The sequence below is a fragment of the Miniopterus schreibersii genome (assembly GCF_964146895.1).
Source record: "Miniopterus schreibersii genome assembly, chromosome: 8".
In the NCBI taxonomy this organism is placed as follows: domain Eukaryota; kingdom Metazoa; phylum Chordata; class Mammalia; order Chiroptera; family Miniopteridae; genus Miniopterus; species Miniopterus schreibersii.
In genome coordinates this window covers 77,695,607-77,713,804 of record NC_138109.1, presented here as the reverse complement: position 1 = coordinate 77,713,804, position 18,198 = coordinate 77,695,607, and the positions used below count along the sequence as shown (strand labels likewise).

General features: G+C 39.8%; 1 protein-coding gene across 1 annotated transcript in view; it reads right to left on the bottom strand.

Moving 5' to 3' along the window:
• GCC2 (GRIP and coiled-coil domain containing 2) overlaps positions 1-11,195 on the bottom strand; it is a 69,838-nt gene extending 58,643 nt beyond the window's left edge. Inside the window, exons 1-6 of the mRNA XM_081146029.1 lie at positions 10,978-11,195; positions 10,556-10,612; positions 9,280-9,364; positions 8,099-8,166; positions 3,575-3,679; positions 3-2,474 (exon numbers count right to left, since the gene is read on the bottom strand). Of these exons, the coding sequence (XP_081002155.1) occupies positions 3-2,474; positions 3,575-3,679; positions 8,099-8,166; positions 9,280-9,364; positions 10,556-10,612; positions 10,978-10,983 (2,793 nt within the window). The 5' untranslated portion in view covers positions 10,984-11,195. The remainder of the gene's footprint in view (positions 1-2; positions 2,475-3,574; positions 3,680-8,098; positions 8,167-9,279; positions 9,365-10,555; positions 10,613-10,977) is intronic.
• Positions 11,196-18,198: the final 7,003 nt, after the last annotated feature.

Genomic DNA, 18,198 nt, shown 5'->3' with positions numbered 1-18,198 from the left:
ACCTTTAATAATACCAACTCTGCTTTCACAGCTTGCAATTCAGATTCTTTTTGTTCTAGTGCTAGTCTTAGGTTTTCAAGCTCCTCTATAAAAGATTTTTCTTTTTCATCATGGATTTCAATTTTGCTGCATAATTTTTGAGAAATTTCTTCAACTTGAATTGAAAGATTCTGGTTTTCAAGTCTTGTTCTTTCATTAGCATTCTTCATTTCTAGAACATCGGACTGCAGGGTCTCTTTTTCTAACTGAGTTTCTTCTAACTCTTTCCTTAAGAGAACTTTCTCTTGTTCATAGTCTCTTAGTAAAGACCTAAGTTCCTCACATTGAAGTGTATTCTCCTCTTGAAGGCACTTAATATTTTTTTCTAACTCAACTACCTTTTTATCATATTGAAAGCACAAGTTGTGTTTTTCCTCTTTTACTTTAGCTAGGGATTCACCTACAGCTTGTAGGACATTTGCAACATCTTGCTCTTCATTTTCTTCTGAAACTTCTGAATCCATTTGTTTAAGGAAATCATACAACTGAGTTTTGACAAATAACTTCTGGACTTGCTCATTTTCAAACAGTTTACTTAAATTATCTCGTTCTTGAACTGTTAACTGAAGTTTCTTTTCTAATTCAGAAATGTGTTCCTTAAGAATAACATGTCCTTCCTTTTGAGACAAGAGAGCTTCCACATCTCTTGTCAAATGATTCTTTTCGGAATTTAGTTTATTGTTTTCCTCATAAAGAGACTTTACTTCAGATGACAGTGCTTCCTGCTCTTCAGAGAGAGTTTTCAATTGAACCATAAGCTTTTCTAGCTTTTGGTTACTTTGATCCTTTTCTTTTAAAGTTTCTTCTAGTTTTCCTGTCAATTCATTTACCTTTTGTTCTAGTTCACTGCTGTACTGGGTAGTTTGCTGCACTTTCTCCCCAAGTTCTATAATTAATCTTTCTTCCCTTTCACATTTTATATGGAGATTATCAATCTCTTCATGAGAGGTTTTTATTTTACTTATGAAATCATCTTTTTCTTCAGTAAGAGAATTTACCTTTGCTTCAAATTCTTGTAACATGGAATCTCTCTGACTGAGACTAACTAAATACACATTAGTCTTTTCTTGAAGATTTTTAATGGCATTTTCAAGTTCTGGTACAAGTTCTTTTTGTGATAATAACTTTTCATTCTCTCTTTGGAGATGATTCACAGTTTCAAGAAGAGCATCTTTTTCATTAAAAGCAGTTCTGAGCTTCTGCTGGAGCTCATTAACATCAGACGCTTGCTGTTGCTTCATTGTTTCAAATTCTTGACTTATTTTTCCAGCAGATTCCCCTAGTTCTGCTTGTAAAATTTCCATAATCTCTCTCAAACTCTCATAGTTTAATACTGCTTCCTGCTTTTCTTGCTGTAGTTTTTCATACTGCTCCTTAAGACACTGTATTTCAAACATTAATGTTAATTTTTCTTTGTCTGAATCAGACAAACATGTCTCATGCAGTTCTGATATTTCTTTTTGATGTTGTTCTCGAAGACTCTGTACTTCTTTGTTATGCTGTTCAACAGTACAGTAAAATTGTTTATTTGAATCTTCCAGTTCGGATTTTAATTTTTCAATTACACAGCCCTGTTCTTCTTTAACTAGTAATAATTCATTAATTTTAAATTCTAAGTCTTCCCTTTCATGAAAAAACTCATCCTTTATATGTTGCGCATCAATTTCAAGTTTTAATTTAAGATTGTTCATATAAATTACCTCATCTTTTAAGATATTATGTTGAGACTCTAGTTCTTTTAAGGTATCTTCTAAGTGTTTGACTTTTTCATCTACTGTTTGTTCTACAAAAGTATCTTGTAAGAGCAAAGAACACATTTGATTTTCTTCATTTGCATTTGAGGCTTTCCCTAAGTCTTCTAATGCACATTCATATTTCTCCTGAATGTTCTTCTCACTTGCCTCATATTGTCCGACTAAGTTCTCCTTTAGCTGCTTTAAATCATTTGCTTTTGTTTCATATTCCTTAGCAGATGCTGCAATTTGGCACATCAATTCTTTCACCTCTTCTTGGTGTGTAGCTTTCAACTGCAGAAGTTCTTCTTGCAAACTATTAATATCTTTTTGGTAAAGCTGAGAATTAGCCTCAATGAGTTTTTGGAGATTAGTTATTTCATGCTCCTTTTCATTTGTGGCAGCTTCTAACTGGTTTTGCAGATATAAAATTTGCTCCTCAGAGGCTGCCCTAATTTTCAGAATCTCTTCTTGCAGGTTTTTAACACTGTCTTCAGAGTCACTCTGAAATTTAAGTTGTTCTGAAAACTCTAATTGCTTTTTTTTTGCTTCTTCCAATTCCCTTTGCAATCTAGCTTTATCTTCATTGTGTTTGAAATGTACTGCCATTAATTCATTTTTCAAATTTTCCACTTGCTTCATATAGTTTCTTTGTGATTGTTCGAACTCCTTGTGGGTATCTTCCATCTTAGTTATAGAATCCTATTATAAAAATAAGCACACAAAAATTATTTAATTAGCCCTGGCCAGGCAGCTCAGTTAGCTAGAGTGTCATCCAGATATGCCAAGGTTTTGGGTTCAATCTTGGGTCAGGCACAAACAAGAAGCAACCAATGAATGCATAAATGAGTGGAACAAGAAGTCAATGTTTCTCTCTTTCTCTCTTAAAAAAGTTTAAAAATCAAGAAATAAAAATTAAAAATACTTAATTAAGACAAAAGAAACCCCTGTCCTCAAGAAAAGTAGTAATCACTACTAGAGAAAGGGGAATGAGCAGAAAAGTACATACAGAAATAGGATACTGATATTCCAAAACTTCTACTTAAGTCCTAACTACCTTAAGTATGACAATGTATATCAGCAGTACTAATGTCATTCAAAGTAATACCTAGGAAATTTATGAATTTAATTTTCTTTTAAAAGGACAAATTATGTAAGTTGTATTAAGTCACAAGGCTTTAATGACTATCTCCAGAGTAGATTAATAAAATACTTTTTGGAGAAATTTGCCCAGACCCAAGAGACAACTGCATATCCTGGAACTGAACAGATAATAGTACTTATATGTGTGAGAACTGACCTACATGAACACTTTTTCATAAAATACATTCTTAAAAATATATATATATCTTTATTGATTTCAGAGAAAGGAAGGGAGGAGGGAGAGAAAGAGATAGAAACATTAAAGATGAGAGAGTCATCATTGATCGGCTGCCTCCTGCATGCCCCAAACTGGGGCATCAAGCCCACAACCCAGGCATGTCCCCTGACCAGGAATCAAACTTCAATCTCCTGGATCCTAGATCGATGCTCAACTGCTGAGTCACACCCACCCATACATTTTTAGCCCATTTTTATTAAAAAATGACATTAGCATCAAGGATGATTAAACAACGCAACAAAGAAATGTTAGCTCTGTTGCCATGTAGTTGAGTGATTTCAGTTATTTATTTTTAATATCGATTTGTTTTCTTGTTTGTAAACTGTTAAAATCAGATCAGATGCTTTTTAAGATCTTAGGTCTAAAATTCATGACCACACATTATATAAGTTGTTAAAAAAAATTTTTAATATTGCCTTACCTCAACCTGTTGTTTCATTTTAATATTTTCCTTCCTCAGAGAAAGACACTGTTGCTCAGTCTCTGCTTTTTCCATAAGAACAGCATCCAGATGTTCAGACAATGCCTGTTTAAAAGAGGATGATTTATTTGCCTGAAGTTAAAAATGGTGGACTGATCACATGTGTTAATTATCTCACCTTTTCCAAACCACACTAAAATAAGAATGAAAGATCTTAAAAGGTATATACATAATTACAGAGTTTGGAAAAGGAGAAAGGACATGAGGATATGAGAAATTTCAACATATATTTGGAAAACTGAAAGTGGAAGAGGAGGAACTGAATCAGAGAGGAAGAAAGCTATACCTAAGGGCCTTCACAGAGAAACATTTATAAGAAACTAGAAATATTTTTTAGAGAATTAAATGCTCAGGAACTGGAGGCAACAGATATTGTTAAGAAAGGTACAATGTATATGGTGTTCAAAAATTGGGGACTGGGTGACAATATGAATAGTGAGTGGTTAGAATAATAGACAAGAAATTTACCCATGTCCTGTCTCCCTCAGAGATAGGTTTATTTTCTACAGAAATTAAATAAGAGAGGAAGTTAATAAAATGGAAACTCTATCAACAATTCAAGTCAGGTTTTTTAATAAGAAGCTAAAAAAGCAGATAAACTCTAGCAAGACTGATCAAGGGAAGACTGAAGTAACCAAAAATATTGTGAAAAAAGGGGGAAATATCGACATATAAATCAGAAATTAAAAAGAATACATATTATGATTATTTGGCAATAATATTGAAAACTGGAATTAAGTGAATAAAAATTCCTGGAAAAAAGTAGCTTTATTAACTCAAGAAAAAGAATTAAAAAGTATAATTAACACTATATCTACTTAAAAATCAAACCAGCTATTTAAAACTGTCCACCAAAGAAAACAGGAGAAACAGATAGTTTTACTGGTGAGTTCTATCAAATTTTAAAAGAACAGATTATCCCAATTACATATGACCTTGTTCAGACAAAATTAAACGCAAGAAGAAACTGCAAGTTATTCTACAAAATTGGCATAACTTGATATTGATATTCAAGGACTTCACAGACAGGAAAATCATAGACCTATTTGACCACAAATATAAAGTTAATCATTAATGTTAAAATCTAGATAAACGTTAAAATCCTAAGTAAATATTCATCATCCATCATCCTTGTACTGCCTACCTCTGAACTTATGGGAGATAATAAAGAAAAACTTTGTTGTTTAAAAAACACAGATGTAGAAAGTTTAGCCATCTCTATCAAGTTATAGCTATTATTCAAACATGAGAGCAGAATAAATCTATTTTAATACCTAAGGTGACAAAAATTTTCCTCCCATGAATCCATTCTTAGGAAGCTACAAAAGTACATGCTATACCAAAATGAGAGGTTTAACCATGAAGGTGAATGACATGTGAACAAGCAAACAGGGGGACCAACATAGGAAAGCAGTGTAGAAATTCACAGGACCATGGCAAAAGGCCAAGTCCAGGAAAGCTGTGAAGCGATGCTAGAGAACCACCAGACCAAATCAGTGCAGGAGGAGAGCACCAATTTGATCATTTGGAAAGTAGGAGTCATTGTGAAAGATAGCTAAATTTTCATCTGCTTTAACTGGAAGTTAATAGCTAAATGTCTAAAATGGATAAATTAAGAAATAGCACTACAGCCCTAGCTGGTCTGGCTCAGTGCTTAGAGCGTCGGCCTTCGGACCTGAAGGGTCCCGGGTCCCGACGTGTCTCTCTCATATCAATGTCTGTCTGACTCTCTCTTTCTCTCTCCCTTCCGCTCTCTCTGGGAAAAAAAAAAAAAAAAAAAGCAATGGAAAAAGTATCCTTGGGTAAGGACTAAAGAAACAAAACAGCACTATAAACATATTATTTAGAAATACAGAGATAATTTCCAGAAGTTATTTAGTATTATAATAATTTATTTAGTTATTAGTATTATTTCTAAATCATGGGTATATACCTCTTTGGCTAAACAATTTTAATTTTAAAATTAGTTTTTTCACATTACATATAGTACTATAATATAAACTTCTGATTGGTAAATATCAGGGGTTGCTTAAATACATTCATTAATTTTAGGAGCCATAACAGAGGTCATTCACTGAAAAAAAAGTTTAGAGGCCCAGAATGGACAATTATTTCTTAGGAAATACAAATTTAATTCCAGCAAAGAAAAAGTAACAGGAGTGATATATTAAAAATTCCAATATCTTAACATGTAATTTTCACCTTTCTCCTGCATTGGAAGCAGCATATAAATTCACTCTAATACCATACACCTCAAAATTTGACATGGGAAATATGGCTTTTTATTCCTTTTTAAAAGTCAAATATGTCAGGGTTGCAATAAAACTTTACATGTATTTCAATGCACTAAAAAATGACTAGAAGAAATTTTTATCTTAATTAAAACTTGTAAAAAGTCATAAATTTTTAACATTAAGAACAGAAAATTTATATTCAAAGCCACATGTTTTTCCAGTATAGTTTTCCAAATAAAGAAAACTTAGCAAGAATGTCTTTTCATCTTCCAGAGGCACAGAGGACCTACTACATTTACAGTACATGATCTTTCTAAAACAGAAAACTAACTTAACAGCAGCTGAGCAACTGATGCACATCTTTCACAATCACTCCCCGAAGTAATTTTCTTGTTACAACTGGAAACCAAAGATTTCATTCTCATTTAATTTTACCAAACCTTTACTTTCTGGGACTTAAGTGGACCAGATAACATGCATTAACATTAAGCTAATAACTTTAAAGGTAATGCTGGCTAACCTAAGAGAAATTTTCTAATCTCATCTTTAGGAGTAGTTTTGACAGAATGGGAGAATACACTGATTGGTAATAAGGGAGAAATAAGGGGCAGGCATTTAGGAATTCTGAAGTGCAACTGTATAAAAAGTATTTTAAGAGCTAAGAGTTAACTGATACAAAATTAGAAAAGAATCTTTGTGGTTTTCTTTTCAAATACAAAAGCCTCATTCTGGTGTGCATAAATACATGTGCATAAAATATTCCCAAAATATATGGTAATAATGATAAAGAATAATTACTGAGCACTTACATGACAAATGCAGTTCTAAGTGCTGTACATGTATTTACTCATAATACTCAAAACAACCCCATGAAAAACAGGTATTATTATCTCTAGTCTAGAAATTGAAGGAACTGAGTCAGAGTATAAAGAAACTTGGCCATGGTCACTCAGCTGGTAAGTGGCAGAGCAGGGATCTGAAGATCTGACAGGCAGTCTGGCTCCAGTCAGAACTCCTAGTTAAATACCATGTAGTTGTACTTCGGCTAGAACTGATTAGAAAAATACATAATGACCAGATAAACAAAGAAAACTACGAATTCAGTAATGCTTAAATAAATCAGTTCATTATAAATCCAAATGGTATTTGTGCACACCATTCACGCTTTATATACTAATTTAGCTAAATAAAGAACAAAATGATATTGCATGGTACACATAGGAATTTAAGACCTCTTGTAGTAATTTCCTGGGAGTCTTTCAATTGTCCACTGCTCATAAGTTTGGAGCCACCTATTAAGAGTGTAAGATGATGTAGAATAAAATAATAGATCATAAAACTCAAATTACAAATACAGAAAAGGAAAAAAATTATCACAGAGCTCTGAGAAGAAAAAGAAACTCAAGGTTAAGCCAAGTGAGGAAAGGAAAGAGCATTTACTTAGCATTAATGAGAGGTAAGACTAGCCGCTCGGGTTCTTAAACAGGGAATGACAAGATGGAAGTGACATTCCGTGACCTGGTAACTGGACAGACAGTAAAAAGAGCAGAGCCTAGTTGGGGGTATTAAAGTAAGTCGCGTAGGACATGATGTGTTTCATACCGAGCCATGGACATGGAGAAGAGGGTGAACTGCGGAGTTATCTTGAAGAGCCGAGAGGTGTCTCGTGACCGAGGCGCGCAGAGGGTGGAGGAGACAGGAAGCTAAGGGGTCTCCCTGGTAAAGGCCAAGCTATAGGGCTGCCTCCGGTTGCCCAGGGAGGGGCACCTGGCCATGTGGGGCAGGCAGGAGAAATGGGTCAAGATTTTTCCCCAAATAGCTAGAAAGTCAACTGTGAGGTTCAGGTCAGGGGCCACGGCCAGGGATGCCTGTCTATCTGTAGATTAAATGTATGTATAAATAATCAGGCCCCAAATCGCCACTGAAGTCCTGCGCGTGGCTGGTTTTCTGAGGAGAGAGGGAAGAGCAGGACTGAGATTGAGGCCTGTGTTTGCTGAAAAGGAGACGGAATAACACTCACTTCAGAACAGAAATGACCCAGAGGTCATTTAACCCTCTCTTTTTATAGTCAGCCAGAGTGATCACAAGCTTTTCCAAGGGAGTGGAGACAGGGGCGGAAAGCTGGGTAGGGCTCTGGGAGGCTGAAGCCTCACGGAATATGGTTTGTCATCAGCCATTTCCTCTAATTAAATGAATCAAAATGAAAGCAATGTTCACACTGTTTCATCACCTTAATAACGTCATCGGTTCCTCCAGCAACAGGTTTTGATCTGAGTTCTTCAATTTCTTTCTCTAATTCTAAACAATTATTTAAAAAAAAAAGATTCCAGTTCAGAAATGAAAAATAACTGGCTTAAGGAATAAGTACATTTGTTTTTAAAAAACACATACTATAAATTAGAAGACATTTAAGAAGCTGCAGATATTTTGAGAAGATATTAACTTCACCCAGGGTTACCTTTTATCTTCCTTTTTATTATGAAAAACTCCAAACATGTAAAAGTAGAGGGACCAGCATGATGAACCTCCATGCGCCCATCACCTTGACTTAGCAATTACTCCACGGCCAACATGCGGCATCCTGACCTGTATTCGTCTTCTCCTTCCCATCAGATTCTGAACCGAGTCCCACACATTATGTGATTTCTGCCATAAACAGCTTCTTACTGCAGAATCTTAAAGCAACAGCTAACCTCATATTCAACAAACATGTTAATCTATCTCATCAACTCATGTCTAGGTCTGGGGCCTAGAACACCTTTCACCTTTCCAAATAAATTATCCTATCACAAATGGATCCAACCTCCCGAAACACAATCTGACCTTTTCTAGTAGAAAAGAAATCTTGGCTTTTAGGCTGGGCAGTTAACATTTGTTAAGTCACTGGAAGTTCAAGCATATACTAAAAAGGATACTAATATCTTCATACTTTTGGAATATAAAGGGGAACTAAATAGGGACTTAATCAACTTCAGCAAATAAATATAATTCAAAATTCCAGAAATGGAAATCTTTTATTACTTTACTTAGGCATTGTTTTACTTCTTTGGCTCACAACCTTGTGTCTCTAACATTTCAAGTGACTACTCTAGAAAACATGCCTGACTCAGAAAAATATACAATCTAAATGACGAAAAAACAATTTTATAGAAGTGCTTAATGTAACAAATTGTTTTTAAAAATCCTCCTCCTTGACTTTAATAATTCAAAGAACTGCAGTTTAGAGATGAGATTAAAAAAAAAAAAAATCAGAGGCAAATGATTAGAATGTTAAATAATAACACATTTCACTACAGTAAGATTTTACTGGATTCACTGGTAAACAAAACATGACAATGTAATATTAAAAAAACTAATTTTAACCATGATTAAGTAATTTTGTGGTCAAGATAAATATTTTCAACCCAATACCTGTACATCTTGAATTAGCTTTCTGTATTAGCATCATCTGCTTCTTGGCAAACTTGATAAGATCTTCCTTGGGCAATGTTTCCAGCTGAAAGATGTAGTGACATTAGCAATTTGCTATAACTCATGTTTCTACTATATTGCAAAAGAAACATCACATCTGCCAAAAAATGAAAATCCCCTACTGGGGATTGATACTAATTCTACTAAAACTATGTCAACCAAACACTGTATTTTTAAAAATGAGCAAATGTAACTTCAATTATTAGTTTAGCAACTACTAAGAAATGTAAAAATAGCACATATCCTCTTAAAGATATTGTCAGAGGTTAAGACACTTCCTAGGTTTTGATTTCTTTAATTGTAAAATTAGGGGACTGCCCGGCCAGGCGTGGCTTAGCGGTTGAGCATCAACCTAGGATACAGGCAATCCGGGTTCGATTCCTGGTCAGGGCACATGTTCGGGTTGTGAGCTCGATCTCCCGTAGGGGGGTGTGAGGCAGCCGATCAGTGACTCTCTTTTCATTGATGTTTCTATTTCTCTCTCTCCCTCTCCCTTCCTCTCTATGAAATCAATAAAGATATATTTTTTTAAAAAAATTAGGGGATTGATACTAATTCTACTTATTTCATTCTATCCAAGACAAGTTTCTGGCTACATGCAAACATGTAAGCATAATTCTTACAGCAGTAAGATGAATCATGTTGCATTTAGGCTTCAACTAAAAATCTGGGGAAATTCCTGTGGGCTGCTTTCTAATCTGTAAAACTGGGAAACAATGGTAGTTATCTCATGGTTACCATGAAGCTGAAATGAAAGAGTATTTAGGCAAGTGCCTGAAGCTTAGTATGCAGGTGAAAAACCACTATCTTTGAGAATCACTGAATGGTAAACTGCTGCACAGGGCCATAAAAATTACCCAGTTCAACTCTATTTTCACATCACAGGAGACAAGCCTGCAGACAGTCCCTGGACTCCACCTGCCTGTGTCTCTGCTCTTCCCACCACACTATGAATCCTCATTTAGGCTGCTTTATGTCTGAAAAACTGCAAAGTCTCTCAGCTGTGCTCACCAGGCGCAGGGAGTAAACAAAAAGCCAACTCTTTTTACACCAGTAAACTTAAAAAGGGAACAGATGGGTGACCGTGTAAATTAAAATCGCGAGCCCCTGGAGAAAGGCGGCTTCTTCCGAATAGGCCGCCCCTCTCCCCACGCCAGCGTTTTCCAGTCATCACCCTCCACTCTCCAGGGGGCTGCTGGGCGAACACTCTCTTCACCTTAGATTTTCCGGGTCCAGGGGTGGCTGGCGAAGCCACCCCATCTTGAGCAGGATCCTGCAAAACAACCAAACCCAAGCGGTCAGAACTCTTTTCCTGATCTGGGGCAGAACGCGGCACCGTGAGGGGTGAAAACGCTTCCGCGGGGCCGAGGGGAGGGACCCTCCAGCGTGAGAGACCTGGGGAAGGGAGCCCTGGCACCGGGGCCAAGCCTGTCTCCCGGCAGCAGAGGCTCTAAGGGGCGGGGTAATGGCGAGGGACGGAGTTCGGGGAAGTTGGGAGAGACTGGGCAGCGCGGGGCTGCGGGGAGGCTGCTGCGCCCTCACCGGGGCCCGTCCCCGCGTCCAACCGGCGTGCGAGAGGGCACGGCGGGAAGAGGGTGGGCCCCCCACCCCCCCAAGCTCGCCGCCCGGCCGCGTTACCTCCATGGCGGCTCCCCCGCGGCCCGGTGCGCAGCCCGGCAGCCGGCGGGCCCGCACCCGCGCAGTCCGGTGGCCCGCAGCTCCGGCGTCGCCTGCAAGCGTGCGTCTGCGCCCGCCTCTGACGTGGCCCTGATTGCAGGTCAAGGGTGGCGCTTCTCCAGCGGCCCCGCCCCACGCGTCTCCATGGCTACTGCCCGCGGCGCTTCCGCTTCCGCTTCCGCTCCCGTGGCTGCAGGAGGTCCGGGGGCTCGGCGGCGCCCAGCTCCTCCCCCGGGGGCGGGGCTGCGGGGCTGCAGCCTGGGAGGGGCCGCGACCGGCCGGGACCCCGGGAGAGAAACTGGGGGTTCAGTCCCTTCCGGTTACGCACAGTGAGCCGGTCGGCGCAGGGATTTGCCGCTGCCTGTAAATGCTGACACACCCGGAGGCAGTTATTTAAGGTTTGGTCAGCTTTGAACGGAAGCTGCAGGGATATTTGTCCTATTAATATAAAGGACTTTGTGGTGGAACTTTTTTTTTTATAGGGTCCAGTCTAGGACCCGGCATTGCGTTTAATTTTCATACCTCTTTAGGCTTGTTTAATCTGGAACATTTCCACAGCCCTTCTTGGCCCTTTATGAAATCGACATTTTTGATATTTTGTCAAAAACAAACAAAGAAACAATTGTGCTCAGCGATATAGAAAGAGAGCAGACTGTTGGTTGCCAGAGGTGGAGAATTGGGGGGGGAGGGGGTCAAAAGGTACAAACGTCCGTGGGGACATAACGCACAGCGCCATGACTGTAGTTAATAACGCTGCATGGCTTATTTCAAGGTTGCTCAGAGTAAATCTGAGTTCTCATCACAAGAAAAACACTTTTCTTGTAACTGTTGTGATAGATCTTGACTTACTGTGGTGATCATTTCCCGATATGTACAAATATTGAATCATTGTTCTCCAGCTGTAACTAATATGTTACATGTCAATTAGATATCAATTTTTAAAAAGAATAAAAAATGTGGCATTTTTGGAAACTATAGTCCTCTCCACCTTTATTTTTTAATTAACAGTCAGTAAAATGGGCTTTTCTCTTGGCATGTCGGTCTTTGGATTTTAATGCATGTGCGGGCCCGTGTAGCCGCCAGCATACTCGCGCATCAGGACCGTTTTTATTACCCCAACACCCTTCCACACTGCTCCAGACACTCCCCCGTCCTCAGTCACTGGCAGCCATGACCTGTTGTCACTGTCGTTTTCTCATTTCATGAATGTCATGTAAATGGCGTCAACAGAAGAAACATTCAAACCTGTGAAGAATTTTTGTGAGTTTATTTGAGCCAAACTGTCCACACATCGGGGAAGCAGAATCTCAATGGATTGAAATTATGCTCCAGAGAATGGCAGTTTCCCGCCTTATTTTATTCATTATAATGAAGAGAGGAGACGTAAGTGGGTTACGTGCAGTCTATGGGTGATAGATTCGAAAGCCAGGAGAAAGCAAAATGGGGAACCTCCGGGATTGGATAAAAAGTGAAATGACAGACACACACTTCTTTTACATAGGTGGGCGCAGGATAGTTAACAGTCAACAGTTAATAGCAATGAGGGGATTGGTGGTCTCTGCAGAACGGTGCCTGTGCTTTGAGGGGTCTGGAAAAAGGAAAATGACTTTGATATTCCAATGATATGTTATCGCAGATGCAAAATAGACAGGCTTGGTTAAGGTGAAAGTTAACCTTTGTCAGAGAAGATGCCAGCCTAGGACATGACTACCCACCATAAATTGCTTTTAGTTGAAATGTTTTCATTTTAGACCACCCTTTGTGGTTTCTTTAGGTCTCTTGAGTTTGCAAGGCCGCCATGCAGACCTTTCCTGAGCTTGTCAGGTTAGCATGTGGCCCCTTTTTGTCCAAACATCCCCCTTTTGGTCATAAATCAATCAAAAGAATTCATTGATAACCAACCTTTTGGTTGGATAACAGGGTCCCATGGTGCTAGGAAGGCTCATTCCTAAGAAATCTCAGTGTTAGCATTTATCTTGCTGAACAATGGACCACTGGGGATGGGGCAACACCATAACCTTAAATGGCATTCAAGGTCTAATTATTATTATTAATCAAAATAAAAGGGCAGGTGAATGGGAGGCAGTCAGATCCTATATGTCCTTGTTAAAAAATATTCTGAATAATTTCTAATTTTTGAGCTACCATGATCTGACTCTCCTGCTGCTTGTCTTTCTGCATATAGTACAGTTTTGTTTTTCTGCATATAGTACAACACTTACATACTAGGAACAAAAGCAACAATATTAAACGAGTAACACTGATTAGGAACAGAAAATGTCTAATGAAAGGTTCAGGTCGGTGGTGCGCGGGCAAGCTAACTAGCCATCTCAGACAGTGAAAGGGGGTGGGGTGGGTTATCCAAAGGGAAGGGCTGCACAGCACTGAGCCAAAGGGTATTGGGGCCATGATGGCAGCAAAACTATACTGAGGACAGTGAAACAAGGAGGAGCATAGAAGCAGCAACAGGAGAGCGTGGGCTGGGCTGCTTTGGCTCACTGGGAAGTCAGAGAGAGAAGGGGGCCTTGGAGACAGGTTCATGGGGTTAGCCCAGGATGAACTGCTGCTGCCCATTGCTCCCCTGGTTGCAGGTCTTGTAGGTTCCCTCAGAGGGAAGAAAGGGGAAGGAGATGGTGCTGGCATGCTCCCCTGGTATCTTGAGGAAATCTTAGAGGAGGTCTCAGGGGAGGGTCTCAATAGAATACTCATCAGTTTTCCAGATGGGCTCTTTCAGGGTTGTGGTCTCCGGGTTGGTGCCAGGGCAGGGGTCATTAGTCAATGTATCTGGTCCTGACTCAGCCATGGTGCCACTTGTCTGCTTTTGCTGCTTTTCTGGGCCTGGAGCTGAAATACAACTGAGGGCTAGATGTTATCTTTAGGGGGGAAACACTCAGGGAGTCTAAACTGCATGACCAGCAATATGCTGGGGAAGGATAGGTTACCCTGGGGACAAGGCTCTTGTTTTACTAGTTTGGGGTTATATAAAATTAGAAGTAATTTTGCTGGCCATTATTAAAGTCCAGTGATCAGAGAGAAAGCAAAAATAAGAACAAGACTTATAATTATTTGTTATATGTCCCCCTGCCCCAAGCACCTGAAGGTCAGGGACTGTGTCTAATGCCTCCTTGCCTCTCTAGCACGACATCTACAATGTCAGTTGTGCCTCATTATTGAAAGTATTATCTTAGGCTCGTTTCCTCAGGCTCTTTTTGACCTGCCTTACAGCACCCATGGACATAGAAGCCTCTGATTACATCAGCTTTAGCCTCCTCAACGAGAGGAATACTGGCCCAAAGCAGGCCACAGTACTTTCCCAAGTGTAGCTCGGAGATGAGGAACAAAGTGTAGCTAAGACCTTCAATAGCCCCACCTGCCAGGTTAAGAGAAGTTTTACGTATTGCTGACTGGCCTGATCTCTATTCCCTGGAAGGGTTCTGGTCCTTCCTCCTGGTTTGTGTGACCCACAGGGGAGACATGAGTGGAACCTGACTCACTCAGGATCTTCTGGTGCTAATCTAATAGTTTGGATTCTCAGAGCAGCTCATACACCCACTTCTAAGTTAAAGCTTGCAATTCTATAAATAGGAGCAAAAGCAAATTTTATTGCCTATTCAGATATGCGATTAGATTTTGCAAAGAACTTGGATATTCATCAAAGAGGAAAACTATAATTTTATTCCTTCACTGTGAAATGAGAGCAGTCGTTGACTAAGTCTCAGGAATGAACATCTCACTGGCAGACTCTTTTCTCTGGCAACCTATGACATCAGTCCAACCCATACAATGTAGCACCGCCAGAGCTAATCAAAATCAGATAAGGGGTCAGACATCAAGATAAGTATTGCAAAAAAAGAAATCTGACTTAGGTAGATTGGGTGATGACATCTCAGACCTAACTTTTTATGTTCCATTAATCTTTTGTAAAGCAGTACCATTTGCCTGCAGTGTGTTTGTGGGTGGCCAGACTCGCCTTTCCTGATTTTGTTTTGAAATAAAATTTATCAACCAGATAATATTTTGGCATTAAGAGGAGAAACTAATTTCTCTAAAATGATAGTAATTCATTATACCTATTGTAAAGTGCAACTCTACCCCCTCAAGGTAGGAGGTTACCAGGATTAACTGACTAATTTAATTCCATTTTGAACATGGGGAAGGCTCTGCCAGGCCCTGTAATAACATGATGGCCTCTTCCATTTGATGGCAATATTGAGCCTGTTCCCATGTCCACCTTTGCCCAAGCCCCTCTTTGTACTCTGGACATGTCAGCTATGCCATCCTGGTGCTTTCTCCTTCCCATTTTTTTTTTGGTGGTTGAGTTTCTGGGTGCCGGGTTTGGTCTCTGCCTCCTCCACTCCTCTGCCACACAGCTGATTGGATGGGCTGAGTGGGCAGACTGGTCAGATTTTCTCCTGGACATTGAAGCAAAAAAACAGAAGGAAGTTGTCAATTTGTCATGATAATGGCCCATAAAGGTAACTAGTGAGAAGGCAGAAAATAGGAGAGAGAAGATTCTCTTAGTATCCTATGTGTGACAACAACATGTAAAACAAGATGAAAATTAACTAAAAGCTTTATTTCTCCCAATGGAGTGGTATTCCTGTTGGCTCAAACGTTAGTGAAAACTATTTGTCTTTTTGCCTTGACTTCCAATAAGCCCAGAACTGGACTATGACCAACCATGGGAACTTCTAATTGGCCTTTGTTTTGGTTGTAACTATATCTCTTGCTGTACATTATGCCTTTTGAACTTTTATTGAAACACGCATAACAATATGGGACAAACAACGACTCACATGTGGCATCTGAACATCATATAGAAACATGCATTATAGGAGTGTGAGGCTGGTTACAGTGCTAATGGGGATTTGTGCCTATAAACCAGCAGTGACTCTTGCTAAGCAAAAGTAAGGTTTCAGTGGGAGATATGAGAAAATATGACAGTGGTAACAAAGTTTTCTGCAGACTAGAGAGCCTTCTATCTGCAACCCGTGGTTATTAAGGTCAGCTAAGACTTCAAAAAGTACATAGTTGAAACATGATAATGGCCTATCTTCAGAATCTAGGACCAATACCACTTGCGCCACCAAATTTCTACGCTCTCACACCGGTCTTATTCAGATATTGTTCCCATACCCCTACACGTGGTGTATTGTGTACATAATTATAGACTCAGGCAACATGGAGAGTCCAATTTATTTTCTTATTTACTAATGTACTCTTCTTTCTCTGTTCACAGTTCTTTCTTACACTTCTGTTTCTTTGGAAATGCCTAATCATGGCAGGCGTTGGTGTCCTGCCCAAATGCCCTGGGATGGTGCTTCCTGGCTAGAATGGTATGCCCACCCCCCAGCCACTGCAGGGGCTCAGCTCTCAGCCTTCTGTGACTTTGCCTCAAGGTGCCTGGGAATGAAACTATAACCCCATTACTCCGCACACTGGGATACACAGCCTCAAAGCAGAACAGCTTCTGCAGCTCTCTCCTCGCTCCCCACCCCAGATTGTTCTCCTGAAAGCATCTTCTTGTGCCACTCCCTCCCCTCTTTGTTGTGCTTGCCTAAATCCTCAAACCTGCATACAACTTTTGAGTCCCCCCAAAACTTAACTACTAATAGCCTGCTGTTGCCTGGAAGCCTTACCAATAACATAAAGAGTCAACTAACACATACTGTATGTTACATGTTCTATACTATATTCTTCCAATAAAGTAAGCTAGAGAGTAAACCACAGTGCTCACAAATCTTTATCTCAGTTTCTGCTTCTAGGGAACTTGCCGAGGAATTGGTATAACCTACCACTTGAAGAAAAAAATGGATACTTCAAAGCAAAATATCTTTTTCCTCTTCTTTTGAACTTTCCCTCTAATTCAAAGTAGTGGCCACAGCTTTTGAACTTTATATTATAAGAGCATGTGTGACTAATGTTGCGTTTTATTCATTTAGAATTAACTAGTGTCTGTTATGGAAAGAGACCTAGCATTTTGCCCATAGAGGTGGGGGTAGGGGAAAGGATAGAGATATGCTCCCCTCTCTCCTGAATATTACTTCACTTCCTTTGGGCTTTGCTATTGAAGATGTATTCCACTGGGTCTTGAAGGATTTCTGGGTGTTAGAAAACCTCTGAATTATGTGTCCCTGAGGTTTTAGAAATACAGTTGACCCTTAAACAATGCAAGGATCAGGGGTACCAGCCCCTGTGCAGTCAAAAACCTGCATATAACTTTGGACTCCCCCCAAAACTTAATTACTAATAGCCTGCTGTTGCCTGGAAGCCTTACCAATAACATAAACAGTCAACTAACACATATTGTATGTTACATGTTCTATATTACATTCTTCCAATAAAGCAAGCTAGAGAAAAAAATGGTATTAAGAAAATCATAAGGAAGATAAAATATTTTAAAAACTGGAAATAAGTGGACTTGTGCAATTCAAACCAGGTTTGTTAAAAGGTCAACTGTAAATCATTAAGTAGGACAATCTTGCACTTTTGGTGATGGGGAGATAGGAACGTTGCTGCGCTAAGTGTGCTCCATGTACTCCGTGGGCAGGGACTGGGCTGTTGCGAAATCTGCACGGTGTCCTGGCCCTGTTTCCCTCAGTTTTTCTGGGGCTCCACACCATGTGGGCTTTTTTCCTTCCCTGTGATCCTGCCTCACCTTTCAGGCTACGTTAGCGCACATGATGGTTTGTTTGATAATAGAGGTCACCTGTGCCCCTACTGTGTGGGGAAGCGCACGCTGTAAGAGCAGAATCACAGTTGCTTAATAAGCTGTTCACTACATTAACTAAAGAAAAGAGGTTGTTCTTACAGATCCTGGGAAACTGGAGGACACTTTGCAAGAAGAAAAACAGGGCTGTCAAGATAAGGCAGCATGGAAGCCCAGACGGGCCCATCACACAGAAAAGGAGATACATTTTAAATGCAGATCAAGGACAGGGCCTAACTGGAGGGAGACAGTGTTCTGGAGCTAATCTTTGCAGTGTTCCGGGCTAATCTTTGCAAGGACAATGGTAGGAAGCAGATCCTGGAAACGCACTACTTTTAGATTTTTTCCCGCCCTCTCACCCTCCACAAGGGCTGGCTCGAGATGCAATGTCAGAGCGGTTTCCTTCAGGGTGTCATGCCTGCCGTTCTCTCGGATGGCTGTCTGTCTGAATAAAACCACTCCTCAAAGATTCA